At 48.0% G+C, this 23,200-nt stretch overlaps 1 protein-coding gene and 2 long non-coding RNA genes across 7 annotated transcripts; all 3 read left to right on the top strand.

The window, feature by feature from the left end:
* Positions 1 to 5,744: 5,744 nt before the first annotated feature.
* Positions 5,745 to 9,093, top strand: LOC143694187 (uncharacterized). The gene is made up of 3 exons (XR_013182534.1): positions 5,745 to 7,041; positions 8,509 to 8,706; positions 8,835 to 9,093. It is a non-coding gene; the product is annotated as an uncharacterized LOC143694187 (long non-coding RNA).
* A 2,137-nt stretch (positions 9,094 to 11,230) lies between these two features.
* On the top strand, positions 11,231 to 12,000 carry LOC143694064 (uncharacterized). Of its 2 annotated transcripts, XR_013182236.1 has the most exons (4): positions 11,231 to 11,255; positions 11,350 to 11,517; positions 11,596 to 11,681; positions 11,762 to 12,000. It is a non-coding gene; the product is annotated as an uncharacterized LOC143694064 (long non-coding RNA). The 2 variants fall into 2 exon arrangements; XR_013182237.1 differs by lacking the exon at positions 11,231 to 11,255 and having other exon boundaries at positions 11,491 to 11,517; positions 11,601 to 11,681.
* Positions 12,001 to 13,721: 1,721 nt separating this feature from the next.
* LOC129118988 (uncharacterized) lies at positions 13,722 to 21,517 on the top strand. 4 transcript variants are annotated; one of them, XR_013182535.1, is made up of 9 exons: positions 13,722 to 14,538; positions 14,615 to 14,656; positions 14,746 to 14,789; positions 14,890 to 14,933; positions 15,015 to 15,055; positions 15,137 to 16,556; positions 17,238 to 17,412; positions 17,524 to 17,607; positions 20,056 to 21,517. XR_013182535.1 is itself a non-coding variant. In XM_077179373.1 (9 exons), exons 1-6 carry the CDS (start codon positions 14,420 to 14,422, stop codon positions 15,143 to 15,145), a joined length of 315 nt encoding a protein of 104 aa, XP_077035488.1. In that variant the 5' UTR covers positions 13,722 to 14,419; the 3' UTR covers positions 15,146 to 16,536; positions 17,104 to 17,412; positions 17,524 to 17,607; positions 20,056 to 21,517. The 4 variants fall into 4 exon arrangements, 3 of the variants coding, with proteins under 3 accessions (XP_077035488.1, XP_077035487.1, XP_077035486.1); XM_077179373.1 differs by having other exon boundaries at positions 14,746 to 14,805; positions 15,137 to 16,536; positions 17,104 to 17,412; XM_077179372.1 differs by having other exon boundaries at positions 15,137 to 16,536; positions 17,104 to 17,412.
* The last annotated feature ends 1,683 nt before the right edge of the window (positions 21,518 to 23,200 follow it).

Consider the following 23,200-nt stretch of genomic DNA (forward strand, 5'->3'; position numbering starts at 1 on the left):
CTCATTTGTTTACAGGAATGTAGAAGGTTCCGACTGGAGATGGGTAGTAGTTCTGAAGATATTGCCGTGAGGTTTTGATCTAGGAACGGACCGAGCTGTGCCCTGGAACCCTCAGAACAGCTGCAGGGGCTGAAGGCGATAGAAAGGGCTCTCTGGCACCTTTTGCCTCCGTTCTCTGCCAGCGCCCAAAGCGTGTCGCAGTCCCGGAAGAGGCGCTTGTCATCCCGAGAGCCAAAAGGAAGACGTGTAAAATCCCAGCTCTGCCTTGTGTTTCGTGTGGGTTTTTTACTTCGTATTGATGTCATTCCAGAGAGCAAGGAAAGAAGAAATGTGACCGGCTCCCACTATTACTGTGTGAAGGCTTTCTTGAAAGGCTGCTGTATTTCTATTGTCTTTTTCCACTCCAAGCTTGACTTTTGCCCTCGTTTTTCGAGCTCTGCTGCATTGGGTGTCCCAAGGAGGGCGGGGTTCCTCAGCAGGGCTCTTAGGAGGCGGCGCTGATTCTGCTTTTTCTGAAGGCGTCTCAAAGCGCGCTACCAGAATGACAGTTTTGTGCACTGGAAAGCTTTCCCTCAGTGCCATCAGCGCACGTCCGTGTCTGAATTGTGGAAGCAGACGGACTCAGAAAAGCCAGCACCCGGAGCAGATTTCTGTTGGCTCTGTGTCTGTGAGAAGCGGGCTGTGTGCTGGACGGGGAGAGGCGCTGTTGGAGAGTGGCATCAGCGCCAGGTGTGAGCTGTGAGGATGATGGGGGGCTCGGAGCAGCCCCAGGTGTGAGCTGTGAGGATGATGAGGGGCCGGCTCCTGCCGGGGGGGGGGGGGTGCGAGGCTGTTTTAGGGGGAGGCTTCGCCTCAGCTCCCTTTTGCATGGAGCTGCTGAGTAGAGGGGTTCACGGGGGGGCTCCCGGGGCTGTCTCATGGAAGGACTGCGAGAGCTTCTCGCAGCGTCTGGGCGAACACCTGGATACGCGCTTGGATCCGCGGAGCATCGCTTCAAGGAGGTGCCGAGGGACGAATCTTTGCGCCGGGAAGCAGCAGCCGAACGGCTGAGGGCGTGTGGATTTGGAGCGGGGACTTTGGTCCTTTCCCTTTTCAATTGGATCTTGGCAGTCCCCCCTCCCCGCTTCCCCAGGAACAAAAAGGGAGCTTGTGAAGACAAAAGAAATGAAGGAGAGGCAAGCAGCTACTCTCCTAATATTGTCTGTGTTTGAACTAGGGGGGATCCGCTTTCGCTTGCGGTTCCAAGGATGTCGATTGAAGGAAAAGCTGCCTTTTCCCGGCTGTTAGGGGTATCCCAGGGGTGACAGGGAATCCCTGCGTTCCATTTGAACGGGAATGGGCAAAGTATTGTTGTCATCGGATGGCTTTGATTTGAAGGTAGCCAGCCCATTTTCATCATCCTAAGGTTTAAATGGAGGGGACAGCGCTGGTGTCCCTCCTTAGCAAGGGTTTGAATGGAGGTCAAAATCCCCCCTTGCACATGGCTTGAAGGATTTCATTGGAGGAAAGCCCCTTCTTTTCTGCTCTCCTAGGGGATGAACTTGAAGGGGAGAAGCCATTTCTTTGCCCTTGTTGAAGCGAGGTGAGCGCCGCCCGCGGCGTCAGTTTCGGGGTTGAGTTGCGGGAAGCCGCAGCTCTGGCGGCGTTTGCAGGGCTGCAGTCGGGCTGTGCCGCTGCATTTGAGGGCGCTTCTTGTGGCCGCGGCCCGGGCCGGAGCGTTGCCGCTCGGGAGCGCTGCCGGCCCGGGCCGGGCGGGTGCCGAGGCGCACGGGGAATTTGGCGCGGCAGCGGCGGAGCCGCTTTGCCGGTGCGAGCCGCCGTGCGGAGCCGAGGGCAGCTGGCGCCGGGCCGGCCAAGGGCGGCAGAGGCGGCGCGGGCGCTGCTGCGCCGGCCCGGCCGGTGCCGGCCGCTCTGTCCGCTCCGGGCGCGGGGCTCGGGCGCCGCCGGGGCCCCCCGGGCAGGGGGAGCGGGCGGGGGCGGGGGGGTCTCCGGGGCGGCGCCGCCCCTGCGCGCCGGAGCAGCCGCCGGAGGAGCCGCTTTGCCGCCGGGAGCCGCGCTCCGTCCGGGGCCGGCAGCGCGGGGTTGGGCTGCCGCAAGTTCTTGGGTGTCGTGGTTCGGAGGTGCTTTGTAGGGATCGATCGCACGGGTTTGTTCTGGTCGCAGTGGGTGTGCGCTAAGGGCTATGGCGTTCTTCCTGACCGGTACGGTTCTCGGTTCTTCGGGTGGTGACGATAAAGGTTTGGTTTGAATCGAGTTCCGTAGTCGGATATTTTTTTTGCCGGGCTATTCTGTTTTTAAAGGCGTGCAATGGTTTCTACGGGTCGTTGCGTGAAGCAGCGGCTCGGATTTTAATTCTGTCGCCGTGGCTTTTATTAGCGTGGGCGTGTAGCGTTTGTTTCGGTGGGTTCGAGGTGGCGTCGTGTCGTTAATAGCGGCGGGGTTTTTAAAATCTCTCTAATTGCGTTTGTGTTTCTCGTCTTCCAGGGCTTTTATTTCTTTGGTTTGTTTGATTGTAGTGTACGTTTTATTGTGACGGATCATTTGGGAGATCTTGTGAATGGTTACGTTTCTCTTTCGGCTTTGTGTTTATTTCTGGGTGGTATTTTTATTTTGATCGAATGAGGCTCTATGGGTTTATTCTTCAGTTGGGAATAATTTTTTTGAGGTAAATTAAAGTTGCTTTGGTTTGGGGGACTTTTGTTTTACAAATGTATTTTCTTTTGGTTTTTTTTGTTTTTTTTGTTTTTTTTTTTCTTTTGGTTTCTTGTTGTCCTTTGACGTATTTGGTGGTTATTGATCAGTTTTATTTTTGGGAACGTGGGTATTTATATGGTGGGTCTTTTTAAGTAGGGTTTTTTTTTTTTTTGGGTAGTTATTTTCTTATTTTTTAGTGGTTGAGATTTTTTGTTTTTTTTCTATTTCGTTCATTAGTTCGCTTTCTAAAGTTCTTTTGACAGAGTATTGCTTATTCTTTGAGTTAGTGTAGATGTAGAATTTTGGTTAGTTTTTAAAATAACGTTCAGGGTCAGTGGCACTGATTGGAGTTGAGCGAGTTGGTTTGGGTTTTTTTAGAGGTTTTTGTGATTTGCTGCGTGTGTTTCTCCAGGGTTTTCTTTTCGTTTGGTTCCATTTTTCTGATGTGATGAGAACTGTTAGTGAAAAGAGTGTTGTGTGTTTTTTTCGCTGGCAGTCGTTTGGCTGGTGGAGGTATCTTGATGGTTTTGGAAGACATTGGTGGGAATTCGCTGCTGTTTGTTTTGTCATTGCATTTAGGAATTGGATTTTAAATGTAAAATTCTAAGGATAGCTATCTTTAAACAAAACGAGTAGATGTGTAGAAATGGGAATAAACTTTCATTTTGATCTATTCGATCTCTATTTAAAATTTAACAGGTAACTTAAGTCATGATATATTCCAATAAGATATTGTATTTTTCAAAGAGCATTGTGTATGTTGATAGATATATCAATAGAGATGCTAAATATAAACACAGCTCAAAGGAAATTTTAAATCTAGAAATGTGTTGCGAATCTATGCAGATATATAGATCAAATTATTAAAGGATTGTAAATGTAAAGTGACATAAATCCATACAACACGTAATACAAGTGATACCGTATAGATCTTATGATGGTATATTATAGGAAACGGCTATAAATCTAGTACATCACTATGATATAATATCTAAAACATTATAGATATGGTAACTGTAAATACAACAACATTATTAAAAGTAGTTTAAAAGAAAGGATGGTTTTGTTTTTTACTTGGCAAAAGCAGGGGTTTTATTATAAAAACTACAAATACAAATGATAGAAAGGTAGAAATCTACTTGTAAAAAGATCTCATGAATACATCAAGATGGATATAAAAATTGAAAATATTAGAAAAAAGAAGTTGTAGCAGTAGATTTGGTACATGATAAAAATAATGATTTATCTCTATGATGTGAATAATAGATATGTGATATGTAATGATGAATGGAATGCATCAGTATAAACGGTGACTATAAAAGTGAATCTAATTATGCAAGCTCTAAATATAAAACTATTTCAATAGAGTTGAAAAGAAGGGTTTTTTGGTATTTGTTTGGTTAGAGATGGGATTTTTTTTGGAAGAATAAAAGTATGATAGAAATCTAAATGGAAGTCGAGAAATATACAGTCAATATATAATGATATTGCTAAAACCACAAAGTATGAATAAATACAGATAATAGGAATAGGCATAATAGATGGTATAAAGGACGTAACACATCACTGTCCGGTCTAAATATGCGTGTGAATAGAACTAGGAAAACTAGAACTATCAAATTTATTTCAAGAAGGCATGAAAGAAAGGGGGCTTATTTGGTTCTTGTTTGGTAAGAGGCAGGTTTCTGGCATTTATTTTTAGAGGAGTTTTTGGGGGGGATGGCCCCTGTTCTTTTTTGCCGCCTTGGCCGCCTGCAGGCCCAAGGCGCGCGGCGCCCCCGGCTGGGGTGGGCGGCAGTGCTGCCGCCTTGTGGGCAGAGCGCGGTACTGCAGCCCGGCGCCGCCGCCAGGCAGCCCTCTTGGGCGTGGCGCGTGGCGGAGTTTGTTTGACCTTCTGAAAATGGCGGCGAAAAGGGCGGGAAAGCGGAGGACCCTGGTGTGTCTATCCGGACTGCCTGCACGGAACACGGACGCCGGCGCAGCCCCGGCGGAATTTTTGTGGCGTTTTAGGTGTACCCGACACGGGCTGTGTGGTCAGCGGCGCCGTGGGCGGGCGTATTTTGGCGTGTTTCGGACCGGCATGTGAGTAACCGCCTCTCTCGGCCGAGGGGGCCTCTCTGGGCCGCCATGTTGGGAGTGGCGTGTCACCAATGTCGCGGGAGTTTGTTTGACCTTCTGAAAATGGCGGCCAAAAGGGCGGGAAAGCGGAGGACCCCGGTGTGTCTATCCGGACTGCCTGCACGGAACACCGACGCCGGCGCAGCCCCGGCGGGATTTTCTCTTGCGTTTTAGGTGTACCAGACACGGGCTGTGTGGTCAGCGGCGCCGCGGGCGGGCGTATTTTGGCGTGTTTCTGACCGGCATGTGAGTAACCGCCTCTCTCGCCCGAGGGGGCCTCTCTCGGCCGCCATGTTGGGAGTGGCGTGTCACCAATGTCGCGGGAGTTTGTTTGACCTTCTAAAAATGGCGGCCAAAAGGGCGGGAAAGCGGAGGACCCCGGTGTGTCTATCCGGACTGCCTGCACGGAACACCGACGCCGGCGCAGCCCCGGCGGGATTTTCTCTTGCGTTTTAGGTGTACCCAACACGGGCTGTGTGGTCAGTGGCGCCGCGGGCGGGCGTATTTTGGCGTGTTTCGGACCGGCATGTGAGTAACCGCCTCTCTCGCCCGAGGGGGCCTCTCTCGGCCGCCATGTTGGGAGTGGCGCGTCGCCAATGTCGCGGGATATTTTTTTTTTTTTGACCTTCTCAAAATGGCGGCCAAAAGGGCGGGGATATCGCGGACCCGGGAGTCTGCCGCCCTGTGGCCAGAGCGCGGTACTGCAGCCCCCCGAGCCAGCGCCCTGCCCCTCGCCGCTGGCTGCCGGGGGCGGGGCAAGGGCGCGGCTGCCGAGCGAGGCAAGGGCGAGGGGCGGGAGCGAGGGGCGGGCGGGGCGGGAGCGAGGGGCGGGCGGGGCGGGAGCGAGGGGCGGGCGGGGCGGGCTCGGTAAATGGCTGGGAGGGGTGAAAGACGTTCAGGAGTGCAAAAGGGACACGATGGCTGAGAAGAATGGCCGGGGGGGGGGGCGGCCCGGCGGGGCCGCTTTCGGCGGGCGGCGGAGGCGCGGTCGTAGCGCTCCGCGGGCCGGGGGCAGCGAGCGGGGGCGGGCGAACGCCGTCGGAACGGAGCTGCACCCCCCCCCGAGCCCGCACACGCGCCTCTCCAGGAAGCGACGGCGGGCCGGAAAATCCCGGCGGGGCGGCGGCGCTGCCCGCCCTTTCTGCCGCCAGCTTTGCAAGGTAAGACCGTCCGCCCCGCCCCGCCCCGTCCCGCCGCCCTCCGGTGTCTGTAAACAGACGGACTCCCTCTGGCTTCCCACTTCTCCGTGCTGGAGAGTGGGAGAAAGGTCCGTGCTGCTTGCCGTGTCCTCGGTGGGCAGAGAGCTCTGACCTTGCCTTGCATGGGCTGCTGAGGATTGGATCCATGGGGATGTGCTTGGATGCATTTAGTGACCTTTACAGATTTCTTTCCCCGCTTTTTTCAGTTCCCAGAATCATGGAAGAATTCAGGTTGCAAGGGGCTCTAAAGATCACCTCATTCCAAGGCTGCTGCTGCCGTGGGCAGGGACGTGCTTCCATAGAGCAGCTTGCTCAGAGCCTCATCGCAGAGCACCGACGGGCCTTGAGCACTTGCAGCGGTGGGGCAGCCCCGGGACCTCTGAGCAACCTGTGCCCTGTGCCAGCCAGGTGCCAGAGGAGGAAGGAAGCCCTTCCCACCTGGAGCAGAGGCTGCGTAGCCTTGTGTCACCGAGCGTGTGAGACAGAAAGGCCCTTCCTTTCTGGAGGGGTAACAACACTCAAAGCTCTTTCTCGGGACAAGCAGAGCAATGGAAGGCCAAAGTAGCCTTCAGTTCTTCCAGCAGCTTTGGGAACAACTTGAAGGAGGAGCAGAGCTGGCCTGGTGCCTGCCATGGCTGTCTGTCTTCTTGGCTGAGGCTTTATAAATGAGGCGCTTTTCTGTAGTTCCTTTTCAGGCATGACGTGCAAGTTGCCCCTAGAAGTCCAAAGGCAGCTGTTTTCTTAGCAGAAGGAAGTCAGGAGGAGGCAAAGCCAGCAGCTAAGTCTGGATAAAAAACTTGGCTAACCTCTTTTCCCCCCCTCCTCCAAACAGGCAAGTGTGAAGCACTCAGCAGAGATCTGCCCGGGAGGAAAAGCAGAGCCAATCTCTGAGAAGAAGGGACGTGCGAGCTCTGGCGAGGACGGCTGCTCCCCCTGGCCTTGGTGTGGGACCTCCTGAGCTGCCATTCCTGTGGTGGGAGTGTTTCTCCTCTCCTCCAGCCAAGCCAGAGACCGCCTAGGGAAGGAGCAGGTAAGGTTGAAGTACCGAGGTCTCCCAGGTAAGAAGTGACACGGCAAAAGGAAATGGCCTCAACTTGCAGCAGGGAAGGCTTAGATTGGATTGGAGGGAAAATTTCTTCCCTGAAAGGGTGCTGAGGCGTAGGAGCAGGCTGCCCAGGAAAGTCCCCATGCCTGGAGACATGTCAAGGATGTCAAGATGTGGTGTTTAGGGACCTGACTTGGGGGGGCAGCAGCTGGGCTCGATGTCCTTAGAAGGCTTTTCCAACCGCAAGGATCCTACGGATCCTATGGTTCTGGAAAGCCTTGACCCCTCTGGCTCTAGCACAGCACCTGGATGCTGACAAAATGAGGCTGGTCCTAGAGCCTGGAGGTCCCTGTGCCACAGGGAGAGGACAAGCCGGTGTCACCTGCAGGGAGGGTCTCGTCCCCAGAGAGCCGTCAGTGACTCCGTCCCTGCCCGGGGCTCTGGGTGCGCCCTCGGGGGGCGGGGGACGACACCTGCCCTCAGGTGTCCCTCTGGGCACCTGGGAAGGGAACCAGGTCCATCCGTGCGGCAGCTGCAGGGCTTGCAGGCTTTGGGGCTTTGCAGCTGTGTGCCTTGTCACAAGGTGGCAGGGACGTGACACTGCCTGGCAACGCTGCTGGCCTCGGATCCTTGCTGCTCTCATCCTTATCCCATATGGATTTAGCAGCAATCTTCTGTCTTTGCTTTCAAACTGTCCTTGGGAGAGTTCCAAGAGAGGGTCATTAGTTATTTCAAAGCCTACATCTTTTACCTCTTGGCACTGAAGAGAAAAGACACAAACCTGCTTTGCATCCTTCTGCCTGGAAGTCATTGTGACACACAGGGAAGGGAGGAAGGGGCTGGCCGGGGTCAGCCTCTGCTGAGCCTCAGCTCTGGCTGCTCCTGCTCACAGGGTAAAGCCAAAAGCTGTCGTGATCAAAAACGCAGGCCGCCCTTCTGACCTGAGTCACAGGGGCCGTTTCTTCTGAATGAATCAAGGTGGGAAATCATTCTTGGAGCTTCAGAAGAAAAAAAACCCCAAAACCGTAGGTACGTTTGTAAGAGTGGGTATGTACGTACATTTCCTTCGATGAAGAAGAAAATCTTAGAAATATCATGTCACGTCTGGCTTCCTAGAGAAGATCCTGACCTCTGGGCTTCTGAAAGCAAATGGCTGTGCATTTATAGGAGCGTTTCCCTTCTTTTTATGTGCCTCCCCCAGTCATCTTCTACCCTTGCCCACGGCAAGGAGAGTGCGGTGATTTGGCTGCTCCGCTCTGCCGAGGTTGTTGCAGGCTGTGTAGCAGGGAGCGAGGCCTTTTGTGGCTGCTCATCAGACATTTTCCTACAGCCTTCTCCCTGCAATGGTAAAATGAGACTTGTGTTAGCGAGCAGTCAAGTAGAGCAGGTAACATTAGAAAAGAATTGTTTCTGAGCTGCTGTTCACTAGCACGTGTTTCCCCTTTCCGGCAGAGTGCAGCCGCCCAAGAAGGGATTTTTTTGGCTCAGCCAGATGTGCTCCCGCCTCCCACCGAGACGCTGAGACGGAGCTGAGTTTGCCTTCCAATGTCTTGGAACAGAGGTTCATGGGAAGTTTTCTCAGCTATCTAAGGCACGGAGCCCTGGAGCCAAGTCAGCCTGAGCTGCTGCGTGCTTGCTGTGAGCCTTGAGGTGAGCGCACATCATTGCGGGCTTGGGATCGATTGAAATGCGCTAAGGAAACCAGCTCTGGGGAGGGAGGGAGGGAGGAAGGGAAATGCTCTCTTAACATGTGCCAATTCTTCTGTCAAACCCATCAGGGCAGGACAGCATTCAGACTGAAAGTGTAAGAAGATGTGGAGTGAGACAGAATCTGACAGGAGCACCGGACTCACAAGTGCATGAATTTTGCTTTTTGCTTGGATTCAAACTCGGAAGTTGTAAGGAATTTGGGAAGGAGAAGGGACATTTCAGAAGGAGAAGAAGAAAAAGAAGTTGTTGTTTTTACAGCCCTGGCAAAATCTTTGGTTCTAGCTAATAAAGGAAGCTAGTTGAAATAAAAAAAAAGAAAAAAATGGGTTTTTTTCCTTCGCTGTTGTATTCGTTGGTGGGTCGTTATAGGGTGTGTTGTTTTATTTCTTGGTCTTATTAACTCTGTGTAAATAGTTTTTTGAGTGAAGCTAACTTTCTGGACGGGTTGGTTTGTATTTGAGGTAGGATTAATTTCAAGAGGTTTCTTTCCTAGACTTCTGATCGGTATTGCTGGGATTTTGGTTTTTTTGTTTACTGTATGTATCAAGAGAGAGATTTGGTAGGGCCAGCTGGGCTGCTGGAGTTTTGGGTGTTAATTTATTAGATGGCTTTTGTTAAACACAGAATAATTATGTAAGTTAACAGCAAATTACCCAATATATCTAGGTAAGCTACCTAAACACAATGCTTTATGTCTTACCATTTTTCTGTTCTTCTGCTCCAAGTAGTTGTGTCAAAAAAGAAAGCGCTGTTATTTTTCTGAAGAGCTTTCTTCTATAACAAGGCCTTTACTCCCTTTGAATTTGAGTCAGAGGAGCCAAACAGCTGCAGCTGCTCTGTGGGCTTCTATATTTGGTGGGATTAGCCCCCTCCCTTTTCCCAGGCATCATGGGAATGGGAGGCGGGCACCATCAGGGGTATATTAACCCCAGCTTTTGGTGAGGGGCTTCATTCCGTCTCTGGGGTGTGCTGGGGTGAGAGCTCTCCTGTTATTTCAGTGAAGAGCCTCTTTTAGCTTAGCTTGCTTTCAGCAGGTGTTTCTGGGCATCTAAAGCAATAGAGGCTTTGAAGATACTGTGAAGAAAATGGCATGGAATACAGGGAGTATTTAAGGTGAAGATTTCGGATTTTGTGTTTAGGGGTGATAAAGCGTATCTGCAATTTCTGGTTTTGTTCTTGTTTTGTGTTTTTATTGTTTTTAGGAGGTGCACAGCTTCCAGAGATCCCAGGTTGTGTCAAGCACAGCACTTCTTTCAGCAGATTCATCATGTCACAGGAGGCATCTGGCAGTGTTAAAAATGATGTTTGAGATTGAGGCTTCAGGTGAGTTGAGGGTTGTGACTGGGAGAGGGAGGGTGAGCAGGTATCCAGTTAGGAGTTATTGGGGGGCAGGGGGGTTTGCAGGCAGCAGGGTGAGAAAGGGTGTTTATTTGAGGGCCCCCCCACACAAGGCTTTTCAGAAGCATAGCAGAGGCATTCACATGTTTTCCTCACACAAGGTCATCCACTGCACTCACAGGAATGCCATTTCACTTTGCTTTTCTCTAACCCAGGTGCCACTAATAATAAAGGCCACAGCCTTGGAATCAGGATGAAGGTGGAGCCTGAAAGAGCCAGGCACACTCAGGAGAGGGCAAGTAGCTGACTTGCTGGGATTTGGCCTACATAACTCTAAACTCATACGTTGGTTTTGTTTTTCTTTATTGTAGCTGACCGAGAGGCTAACAGGTGATCACGGGGCCCTCCGAGGCAGACTCATTTCAGGTGCAACGTGGATTCACATCACTGATCATCCAAAAGATAAGTCGGGGGCCATGGCCTGGAGAAGGGAGGGTAGCAGGTTGGGAGTTCTTGGGACAGATTTAAAAATTAGCAGAGGGAAAAGCAATCTTCTCCAAGGGGCCTCTTAGGACAGCTAAAGGGAGAGACTCCACATTTGATGGCAGCGTGCAGGCGGGCAGGGCAGAGCAGTTCCGGTCCACGTCGTATTGTCCGGTGTACCGTGTTACCTACTGTGTCTTTGGGGTCCCTTTTGCCTTTTCCCCTCGAGACCCTCACCACAAGCATAATGTGTCGTGTTTAACGTCCCCCCGTTTGTCACGTTCTGTGTCACGGGTGTCTGCACATGTTTGTGCCGGAGCTGCTCTGCCCTGCCGCAGAGGCTGATGCAACAGGACAAGGCTCAGGGACACGCAGTTTGTGGGGTGTTGCCGGGCTCTAGATGATATTCCTAGATAGACAGAAGATGTTTGGAGCTGTGAAGATATCTTGCAGCCCTTTGACGTTTGTCCTCGCTTTCTTTCAGACGCAGAAGGATAAAATCCAGGGCAAAATCCATCCACCCATCCCGAGTGAGGAGGTTCCCCTGAGCAGGTCAGTCACCGCTTGTCTCTGCAGGGAGATTGTAAAGTGTGACTCTGTTACAGCTCTGTTCTTTTTCTTTTTAGGAAGCAAAGCTGGACATCAGCAGTCAAGGTGAGGTGGGCAAGGTGAGCATTGAGTAGCGTACAGAAGCAGTTGTTATTGCTCCAGTCTCACTTTCCGGTGCAACTCTAAGCATCTGTTCCTGTTTCTGCGCTTTAGGCAATCCACTAGGAGTATGCCAGGCCCCAGTCACCAACCGGCTGACGTGCCGGGTTTGCCGCTCTCCCGAGCCCTGCGGAAGAATCACGGGACTCGTTGATGAAGCCTCTGCCTTTTCTATATAAAGGTGTCACCAGGGTAGCCTTGGGCACGGGCCGAGGAGTTGCGGTGAGTCGGGGAAGTAGGGAGGAGGAGCTAGGGTCCACTCAGGTTTCAGCAACGCCACATCACCTCGTCTCCTCTTAGCCCAGGCGTGCCCCACGACGATGGCGTCAGCCTCCGAGTGCGGCTGAAGCGTGCGGCCCCAGGAGCCGGGCATTCTTGGGAAAAGAGTGAGTGGCAGAATTGTTGGGTTTTGGCCAATGTGCTGCTGAGGTTATGCATTGATATTTTGTTTACTTTATTGGAGCAGACGAAGAAACAACAGGAAGTTGTTTAACAACAGTGCCAGCAGGACCTTCCCAGCTGTCGAGGCAGCCTTCCTTTGCACCTGACACAGACCGGCATCCCCAGATGTCTGAGAGATAAGTAGAGGGCTACGACCCACAGAGGGGATGAAACCAGGGCGCAGGGCAGGGACCCACCGGGAGGGGTTTTTGAGTCTGCTTTGGAGACGGGGGTGTCCACGAAGCGGCCCCTTAGGCCTGGGGGGGAAATAAAAGCAAAGTCTCACTTTTGATCGCAGTGCTGAGGTGTACAGGGCAGAGCAGTCCCGGTGTGTATTGTGTCCCTTGTCTTTTGTGTATGTGTGGTTGGATGTGTCATGTCCTTTACCTTAGGCCTTTGAGGAGCCTAGCAGAAACCGTGGCATCATTGTTAGCATCTGTAATCTCTACATTCCTTGGCCTGGTACCCAGGCCATTGAACCTTTGACTCGGGAGCTCCGACAGGCATCAGAATTGCATCTCTCTTTGGAAGCATCCAGTCAGGTGGCTTTTCAGGTCTTGTTCTGAGCTGCACGGACAGCCGTGCTCCGCAATGCTCCATTTCAACGGATTAGGACTTGTAAGAATGTGAGGTTAGGGAGAGGATTCTGACCGTAGGATTCCTGGGTATCCATCTTTGCAGTTCTTGGAATAAATCCTTCAGCCAGCATCTTCCTCCAGGGTTCTCTGAGCCTCATCAGTTTGCCATCTGTCTCATCTCGGTCATCTCCTTTTGCATTCTCTGAGTCCTTGCAGCCACTTTGCTTGCCAGGAGCTTTCTGTTCCTGTTGTGTCCCCCCTGTCTGTCACGTCCCGTCCCGTGTCACGGGTGTCAGCACACACATTTGTGCCGGAGCTGCTCTGCCCTGCCGCATAGCCTGGTGCAGTAGGAGTAGTCCCTGGGAGTTTGTAATGTGGGGTGTAGTGGGACTCTAGATGGGATTTGTAGATAGACACAAGACGTCTGGAGCTCCTAAGTTATCCTGCAACAGTTTGACTCTTGTCCTAACTTTTTTTTCAGATTCAGATGGATTAAATGTGTGCCAGAGGGCCCCATCCCGGATGAGGGGTTTCCCCCGAGCAGGTGAGGCGCCGTTTGTCTCTGCAGCAGAAGTGTAAATGGTGACTCTGTTACAGCACTGTTCTTTGTCTTTCTTTTTAGAAAGCAAATGTGGATACCAGCTGTCAAGGTGAGCAGTGGAGAGAAGTAGTTGTTATTGCTCAGGTCTCAATTTCTGGTGCAGCTCTAAGCTTCCATTCTCGTTTGTGCGCTTTAGGCAATCCACTCGGAGTATGCCAAGCCCCCGTCACCAGCTGGCCGATGCTCCGGGTTTCCTGCAAATGTGAGCCCTGTGGATGCATTACAGGACTTGGTGATGAAGCCCTGAACTTTTCTATTTAAAGGTGCCATCCAGGTGGCCTCTGGCAGCTACCCAGGAGTTGTGGTGAGGCAGGGAAGTAGGGGGGAGGAGCGAGGGTCCACTCAGGTTTCAGCCGTGACAAATCACCTCATCTCCTCTTAATCCAGGCGTCCCCTGTGGCGACGGCCTCGGTCTCTGAGCGTGCCCGAAGCGTGCGGCCCGAGCAGCTGAGCGTTCTTAGGAGCACGGTGAGTAGCAGACTTGTGGGGTTTTGGCCGATGTGGTGCCACAATCAGGCATTGATGTTTGGTTTTCTTTAATACAGCTGTCGAAGAGACACCAGCCCGGTGCCAGCAGGACCTTCCCAGCTGACGAGGTGGACTTTCTTTGCACCTGAGACCGGCATCCCCAGATGTCTGAGAGAGAAGTAGAGGGCTACGACCCCCAGGGGGGATGAAAGCAGGGTGCTGGTTTGGGAATTACTGGGATGGGTTTTTGAGTCCGCTTTGGAGGTGGGGGGGGTGTCCATGAAGTGGCCCCTTAGGCCCCATAAAAGCAAAATCTCACTTTTGATCCCAGTGCTGAGGTGAGCGGGGCAGAGCAGTCCCAGTGTGTATTGTGTCACTTGTCTTTTGTGTATTATGTGTTGTTGGATATCTCATGTCTTTTATCATAGCCCTTTGAGGGGCCTGTCAGAAACCTTGGCATCAGTCTTAGTATCTGTACTCTCAGCGTTCCTTGCCCTGGCACCGATGCCATGGAACTTTTAACTCGGCAGCTCAGACAGGTATCAGAATGGCAACTCTTTTTCGAAGCATCCGGTCAGATGTCTTTTCAGGTCTTGTTCTGAGCTGTATGGACAGCTGCACCCTGCAAGGTTCTGTTATGATGGATTAGGACTTGTAAGAATGTGGGGACAGGTAGAGGCTTCTGACCATAGGATTCTCGGGCATCCATCTTTGCAGTTCTTGGAATAAATAATTCAGTTAGCATCTTCTTCCTCCAGGGTTCTCTGAACTTCATCAGCCCGCCATCAGTTTCACCTCAGTCTTCTAATTTTGCGTCCTCTCGGTGCTCGCTGTCATTTTCCTTACCCAGAGATTTCTGTTCCTGTTGTGTCCCCGTTGTTTGTCCTGTCCTGTGTCACGGGTGTCTGCACACATTTGTGCTGGAGCTGCTCTGCCTTGCTGCATAGCCTGGTGCAATAGGAGAAGTCCCGGGGACTTGATGTTTGTAATGTGGGGTGTCGTTGGACTCTAGGTGGGATTTGTAGATGGGCACAAGATGTCTGGAGCTCTTAAGTTATCCTGCAGCTCTTTGATTTTTGTCCTTTCTTTCAGGTGCAGAAGGATGAAATCCAGGGCAGAGCCCCTCATCCCGGGTGAGGGGATTCCCCCGAGCAGGTCAGTCACTGTTTGTCTCTGTAGAGAGAGCATAAATGATGGCTGTTAGAGCAGTCTTCTTTGTCTCTCTTTTTAGGAAGTCAAGGCTGAGAGCAGCAGTCAAGGCCGAGTGGGCGAGGTGAGCATTGAGTAGTGTACAGAAGCAGTTGTTATTGCTGAGGTCTCAGTTTCTGGTGCAGCTCTAAGCATCTCCACTTTTTATTTTAGGTGGTCCACTTGCCATCTATCCTGGCCGGGCATGCCCATTCCAGGTGTGTGCAGCTTAAGGTATCAGTGTGGCATCCTTGTCAGATTTGGGAGGTTGTGTTTTCGCAGTGTCTCAGCATGCTTTTCTGCTTTGTTTCTTTGCAGGTGCTGTCGCTGCCCTAGGCACGCCAAGGAACAGAGGAGGGCAGGTGAGTCGGTGTTTAGGCAGGCTGACTCATAGGTGAGTGTTACACAGCAGCATGCTAAGTGTGTACCTATTCTTTTTGCAGGTATCTTCTGGGCACCCTCTGGAGTCAAATCAAGATTTGAGGTGAGCCGGGGCAGGGGTGCGGAGGAGCCCCGGGGATTACTGTTTTTGACGGCAATAGTCACCTTTTCTGTTTTGTCTTAGGTACCCTGAGGAGCCTCGTAGCCAAAGCTTGGAAACGACAGCACCGAGGCACACACGGAGCACGTTTCAACATCCACGTCCGACCGAGGATGGATTTTGTCCGCTCCTCTTCCAAAAGCTAAGTGTCGGGGCCAGTGGTTTGGAGAAGGGGAAAAACCTTTACTATCACAGAGGGCAATTTGATGTCAGCTTAGCAGAGAGGTCTGTAGTGGGACCGGCTCTCTGGAAGAAAAGGGAGAGGGTTTCTCCTCAGCCTGACCAGAGCCTTTGCCGGGCAGGGCAGTTCCGACCCATCTCAGGATTCTCGTGAACTTTGCGTTGTCCGCCTTCCTCGGCCCGACGTCGTCACGGATCTTTCCCCCGAGGAGCTCGCCTTCATGTCCGGAGCTATAGCCACGGTCACCTGGCCGTCGGCTTCCTTCTCTAGGCTCGCCGAGCCTCTCGAGCATTCTCTTAACTACTTCGGCACTAACTTCTTTTAACGAGTTACGTTTCATCATCACGTGCTATCGTCATAGGGCTTCCTCTCCTTTGGCATCATCAGCCTCTGGCACATCTTGCGCTAGGCATCTCGGGTGCCTAAGGGGACAGTGCCAGGCAGTTGCCACTTGTCTCTGTGTTATGTTGTCCGTGTCTATGTTGTCCGTGTCTGTGTTGTTCGTGTCTGTGTCCGTTGTCTTCCACGTCATAGGCCTTTGTCACGTCGCGATGCTTTATCAGCACTATTCTGTGCCGTATAGGCTGTATTCTACTCACGTTCCTTTCTGGATATCCCTTATTCTGGCATCTTTACATTTTTACTCTTTGAGACAGGAATGTCTCAAACGGACAAGATGTTCTCATCCATCTTCCTTCTCACTACCAGCTTTGGTAGTGCCTTTTTTTCCATGCCATTCTCTTGGACTGCTAGAGGGAGTGTCTTGCACCCTCCTCATGAGACCGCAGTACTTCTATAGGTTCCATCTTCTGAAGGGTATAGGACTCAAGAATTCATCTTCCAGCGAGTTATCTCAAGTCCTGGCTTATATTGTGTGTACCTGTGCTGGCTTATACTGTATGTACCTACCCTCTATGTACACTTGCACTGTATGCATCGACTTACATTGTTGTGTGTACTTATATTGTACCACTTATGGTTGGAGCTGCCCTGCCTGGGCACGTAGTCACAGTTAGGTAGAAGAGTTATAAAAACTTTACTGTTCATCTGTCTTTTATGGGATTTTGGGTAGAAAACTTATTGGTTCAGAGTGGAGACAAGTCCTAGCTGTCAGATAGCCACTCGTTGACCGCTTCCTGTCGTCTCACAGGTCCCCAAGGCTACCGATTTCCCCAGAACCTACCAACTGACGTCAAGGAGCGCAGCCAGAAGATGTGTCGCAGCACGTTCTTCAGCGTCTCGAGTAAGGGCCGCAGCGAGTGTGTAAGTGGGAAGAGCGTGTATGAGAGCACATGTCTGTGTCTGTCTGCGTCTGCTCGTCTCTGCATGTGTCAGCGCATGCCGACTGGATTACTGGATTTAACCTTGTGTGTGTGACTTTTGCTTTTCAAGTTTTTCAACTCATTTTCAAATTTAGAATAAAAAATCCCCAGCTGGGTTTCCCCCCCCCCGGCTGTTTTTTTTTTCCTCGGTCCCGGACGGTCTGTGAGGTGACGTTCATCACCAGAGTTTGGGCGCGGACTGTCCAGGGACCGGGGTTTTTGTCAAGCAGGAGGATTTTTTTGAGGCTCCCGGGAACCACGTTCCCGAGGACCAATGATTGCTGGGGTGTAATTTAGCAGTTGTGATGAGAGGGATGGTGACTTCGTGTGTCATCTGAAGGGGGTGTTAATGGTAGATGAGTGGTGTTTTCTGTGTGCTTTTGTTGATTTGGGTTTCCTATAACAGTAAATCTACATGTAATGAAAATAGAAAAAGGTTATCATCTTGTGTTAATATGTGTGTTGTGTTGTATTGCTCTGTATTGCAGGGTGAGCACAGGGTGAACTCTCTCCTCCTTGCTGTGACACCTGGGCTGGCAGGGATGACACAGTGACCTCGGCCGGCCGATGCTGCCTGTGCCATCACCTGGCACTGACGTGTTTGATGAAAATCCTTTTGCAGGGATTTTTCTCCTGAGAAGCCTCAGAACAGAAATGGAACCAATAACGATCTGCTGGCTGTGGAGTGTGGGCTGGAGATGGTTTAGCAACAGGGGCATCTTGGATTGGTCTCCTGTGCAGTGTCTACTTGATGACCAATCATGGTCCAGCTGCGTCGGGGCTGTGAGCAGTCCCAGGTTTTTATTATTCATTCCTTTCCAGCTTTCTGATGTGTCCTTGCTCTTTTAGTATAGTTCTACTATCTCATTTTCTTTTAATATAATAGAGATCATAAAATAATATTTCAGCCTTCTGAAAGGTGGAGTCAAGATTCTCGTCTCTTCCCTTGTCCTGGGGACCCTCAAACACCGCCACAATCAGCAGCCGAGCAGGTTTGTGCGAGCCTCTCAGTAACCCTCAGCCGGTCCCGAGTCGGCAGACACCGGGGGGCAGCCCTGACACGGCCGAGAGCGGGGAGACACTCTCTGTGCCCCGAGGGTGCTGAGGGCACCTGGGCTGGCAGGAGACACTCTCTGTGTTTGCCCCGAGGGTGCTGAGGGCACCTGGGCTGGGCCCCTGTGCAGCACAAGAGACACCAGAGACATGGGTAGATGATAAAGGGCTGACTCTTAGCAGGGGTTAATCCAAGGTTTTATTAGGAGTCCCAAAGGAGCCCCTGCACCTCAGGGGCCTCCTGCCAAGAGCCCCAGGGAGATGTGCCAAGGTTACATTTAAAGGGAGGTGGAAACCGAAAGTAGATAACATTTTACCAACCAATAAGTGACCCTAAGGGATGGATGCTGGGGCATAGACATACAGGACAGCGTATGGGGCAAGGCTCGGGGGGCTGACCCCTGGCCTCTGGCTAAACACTGGACGACTTGGACTGAAACTTCTGCATGGAGGGGATTGGAGGCTGAGTCATTGACAGAGAGCCAGGGTGGGGGTTTGGGTATGATCTCATCCCGGGAGAGGGATAACACAGGTAGAAGGAGAGGGGTACAGTTTGGGATAAACCATTTGGGAAAAATATGGGGATATAAAACAAAATGACTTCAAAGTATTATAAAGTATAAAAATGCACTACAGCAGGTTTGGGCAGCACCAAATAAAATGTAATAAAATGCTTTAAAAATAGAAAAATTAAAAATAAAAATTTAATCAAAAATATAACTAGAAAAATAAATGTTTTAAAAATTGAAAAATAAAAATAAAATTAAAAAATAAAATTAAAGCTCTAAAAGTAGAAAAATTTTTTAAAAAATAAATAAAAATAAAAAATAAATGCTTTAAAAATAGAAAAATTAAAAATTAAATAAAAAATAAAATTTAAAAAATAAAATAAAAAGCTTTTGAAATAGAAAAATTAAAAATAATAAGTAAATAAAAAATAGAATTAGAAAAATAAAATAAAAGCTTGAAAAATTAAAAATAAACATTAAGGAAAAAATAAAATTAAAAAAAAATTAAAATAGATGAAAAACAAAATAAAAACCGTAAAGTGCTGTAAAGTACCATAAAAGTTCCATAAAGGTTAATGTCATAAAGCACGACTGTCGCAAAAGGTGTCGTAAAGCGCGACTGTCGTAAAACTGGCGTAAAGCGCGGTTGTCGAGCTTTATGGCACTACCTTTTATGGAACTTTAACGGTACTTTACAGCACTTTACGGATTTTATTTTGTTTTTCATTATTTTTTAATTAATTTTATTTTTTAATTTTATTTTTATTTAATTTTTATTTTTTATTTTTCTACTTTTACAGCTTTTTTATTTTTTAATTTTATTTTTATTTAATTTTTAGTTTTGATTTTTTTATTTTTAAAGCATTTATTTTATTTTTTTTAATTTAATTTTTATTTTTGATTTCTGTATTTTTAAAGCTTTTTATTTTTTAAATTTTATTTTTATCTTTAATTTTTAGTTTTAATTTTTCTATTTTTAAAGCATTTAATTTTGTTTTGTTTTAGTTTTGATTTTTTTATTTTTAAAGCATTTATTTTATTTTTTATTTTTTATTTAATTTTTATTTTTGATTTTTCTATTTTTAAAGCTTTTTATTTTTTTAATTTTATTTTTTATTTAATTTTTACTTTTAATTTTTCTATTTTTAAAGCATTTATTTTATTTTTTGATTTTTTTTTAATTTTTATTTTTGATTTTTCTATTTTTAAAGCTTTGTATTTTTTTAATTTTATTTTTTATTTAATTTTTACTTTTAATTTTTCTATTTTTAAAGCATTTATTTTATTTTTTGATTTTTTTTTTAATTTTTATTTTTGATTTTTCTATTTTTAAAGCTTTGTATTTTTTTAATTTTTTTTTAATTTAATTTTTAGTTTTGGTTTTTCTATTTTTAAAGCTTTTTATTTTTTTAATTTTATTTTTTATTTAATTTTTATTTTTGATTTTTCCATTTTTAAAGCATTTTTTTATTATTTAATTTTTATTTTTGATTTTTCCATTTTTAAAGAATTTTTTAAAATTTTTTATTTAATTTTTTTTTTAATTTTTCTATGTATAAAGCTTTTTATTTTATTTTATTTGGTGCTGTCCAGACCAACTCAAGCTGGTGATTGTGGTGGTGTTTGAGGGCCTTGCAGTTACCCCGATTAATAGGTAAGAGATGATGTTTGGAGGCCACAGTGTTACAGGTAGGGGTTAAACAGTTTTTTACGGTCTTTCAGGTGATTTTTCAGGGATTTTTAAGGATATTTTAAGGTGTTTTTTTCAGGAGTTTTTAGGAATTCTCTGGAAATGTTTAGGATACCTTTAGGGCTCTTTCAGGGCTTTAAAAATAATTTTTAGGGTGTTTTAATGACTGTCTTACCGGGGCGCCCCAGCCACCCAAGCCACCCCGTGCCGGCGCTGCGGCGCTCCACCTCAGCCTCCCGTCAGCGCCGCCCGTGGTCGCTTCCCCTCTCCTGCCGCCGCCGCTGCATGGCGGGCCGAGCTGCGCCTTCCCCACCGCACCCTCCCGCTTCAGAGCTTCTGGATGGTGTGGCTCCGCTGCCTCTGCAACCATGGGCGTCCCAACGTTTCCTTCCACGGCTGCAGCCGCAGTCCCGTTCCCGCAGCTCCACCGCCTCCCACACCCCCCGGCCCGCCCGCCGCCATGATGACTGCCTGCGCTGCAGTAGTGACGGAACCCATGCATGCGCAGTTGCTACAACCCCAGCACCAATGATATCACTCCGCGCCGACTCATCGAACCACAGCGCTGCTTCAGGGATCAGCTGCACGCATGCGCAGTTCTATCTCCACGGCCCCGCTGCCACCCCCCACTGCTTTTGCCGCAGCTTTGGCACAGCCCGGTCCTGGTTCCGAGCCGCTGCGTGCCGCTGTCCGGCCACAGCCGGCATCCCTGTGCCCTGTCACACCACTTCTGCCGCCACTGTGTCTATACACGGCACCACAGCAGGTGAAAACTGCAGCGCCTTGCATGTATCCTTCTGCGTCTCTCCTTCTGCCGGGCACCGAGAGATCCCTCTGCAGTGCCGCGCGTAACTGTGCACAACCGATACCTGATGTGCCTCCGTGCTTTCGCCTTCCACACTCCTAGCACCCAGTGGGACTACTTTGTGTCACGATTCGTCTGCACAGCCACATCCATGCACACAAACCGTGCGACGAGGAGGAGGAGGAGGAGGAGGCTGGAATAAGGCAGCTGCTTTAATAAATACAGGACAGACAGAGAATTATTTTGCCCCTGCAAATGCCAACCCTTTGATCCCAACACAAAAGAATTTTGAAAAAGAACTGTTCCCAAATAGCACCAGAGTCCCCTCAGTCTTTGGGACAGATTTCTCGACCCAAAATTAGACAGTAAACCCTGAAAATTCGCCAGCATTAATGCCAAAATTAGAAAACTCACAAAAATCTTTTGATAATTTTCAACTAACAGATTGGTGTGAAAAATGCCAATCACTTGCTTTTAAAATTTTGAAAGTTTAATAGTAATAAAATGGTTATAAAAACAGTAATACAATTAGAGTAATAATAATTTGGCCAAGTTGAATTAGGACAATATGAGACAACAAAAACAAAGAGTTACGGACGTCTGGGTACCTTTTTCTGGGCAGCATGAGCCCGAAAAAGGACCCCCGTTAACAAAGGATTAACCTTTAACAGCAATAGCCTGTTGCATAGTCATACACTTCATACATGGTGCATAAATTCCATTCAAATACAGGATTCTGTCTGGTCATCATCCACTTCTTCCTTCTAATCCTAACGGTGCCTTGGAGGCAGGAAGAAGTTCGTTTCTTCTGATAAGAGGGCAATAAATTCTTTTTCTCTGAAAGATTTAGGTGTCCTGTGGCTGCTATCTTGCTGCAAGTCCTTTCTTTAAAAAAAGTATCTTACATAGCATCGTTTCTATTTTAACAGTTTTTGTAACCTAAAACTATATTTAACACACTACTTAAGAGAGTTAATACAGCATTACTTTCTAACACAACACATATAATATTAATTTTAATATTTCCAAAAAGCCAATCATAAAATACACGCACTTTTCACAATCCCCACTCTTATTCTTTGTAAATCCTTTGGCTTGAGCAGTATTTCTTATCTACTTGCATGTTCTGGACTATGCGGGCAAAATAAAACAGGGGATTACACAAGGAAGAAATATAAAAATAGTTGCAACACATAAAATGAAAGACCTTAATTTCTTCTAATACATTACCCTACCAGCTAGGTTTTAACATTGTTATCTAATTTTTGGACCGGTACCTGGATTATTATATGCATATATATTTTTTTCTTCTTTGATTTCTTTTGCTTTTTCTAGAATGACTTTTCTGTGGTCATCAATTTTCAACAATTTGATATATTAAACTTTCCACAAACATCCCTTTCTTTGGCCAATAAATAGTCTAAAGCCAACCTATTCTGATACCCTACAGTTTTTGTTTGGCTTAGCTGACTTGATATTAACTCCAATGCCTGGGCAGCTCCATTTGCTATCATTTCTATAACTGCTTGGAGTCTTGTAATACGACTCAATAGATAATTTGGGGTCAATACAGAGTTAAGTTGCTGTGCTGGTTTTACCTTTTTGTTTATTATTTGTTTTTTTACCAAATCTCGAACCGTATCTTCAAGATTAAATGTAAAACAAATCCATCTCTCTCCTTTTGGATATTCAATTCCAAATCTATTACCACTTTTTCCTAAGTTTCTTGTAATCCAATAATTTACTCCATTTTGCCTACAGGTTCTTAATTTGGATGGGTTATAACAGTGGCTGTTGACATAGGTGTGTGTAATTAAAGAGGAACTTTGGTATCTTTCCACGTGATGCTTTCTGCAGCATTTGTGACACAATCTTCTGGTATCCCGAAAGGGAAAAGAGAACAAATGAGTGCCAGAAGCAGGAATAACAGAGGTCCAGTATGGCTTATACTCCCATCTCCCAGGCCTGTGAGGTTGCAACCCACAGCAGGTGTGTTTGATCTTCTCGGTGGCAAAATACAGAGGCCAATCTGGTCTTGCCCTCTATTTCCTTGTCACTTTCTCTTAACTAATTTCCAGGCAAATTGGTTTCGACACCCTTTAACTGTGGTCTCTTACCATTCTTCAGGTATCTCTCATTCAACAGGCAGTAATAATTCCCATCCACAAAGCTAAGTTATTACTTTAACACTTTTTGCAATAAGAGCATAAATGTTGTGAACTACAATACTAATTATTCTCACAATTCAAGCATTTACTTATAACCCAGCTAGCATGTCCAGTATTGGAATGAATCAAATAAAGTTTACTGATGGAAATGGTAATTCCCCTTCTCCCTGTACAATTCTCAGGCTAAGGTCGGAACACAAAAACAGTCTTGATCCTTCTATCTGGAGTATTCCTCCCCTAAGGAGATGTTTTATTCAGGCCGTGCTTGAAACCAGTGGTATAAGCATTGTCTTACTTCTGAATTCAGTGTTATTCTTTGTACATTTCTTGGATCATTTTGCTTTTTCCAAACTATTACCG

This window comes from Agelaius phoeniceus, chromosome 5 (genome assembly GCF_051311805.1).
Source record: "Agelaius phoeniceus isolate bAgePho1 chromosome 5, bAgePho1.hap1, whole genome shotgun sequence".
In the NCBI taxonomy this organism is placed as follows: Eukaryota; Metazoa; Chordata; class Aves; order Passeriformes; family Icteridae; genus Agelaius; species Agelaius phoeniceus.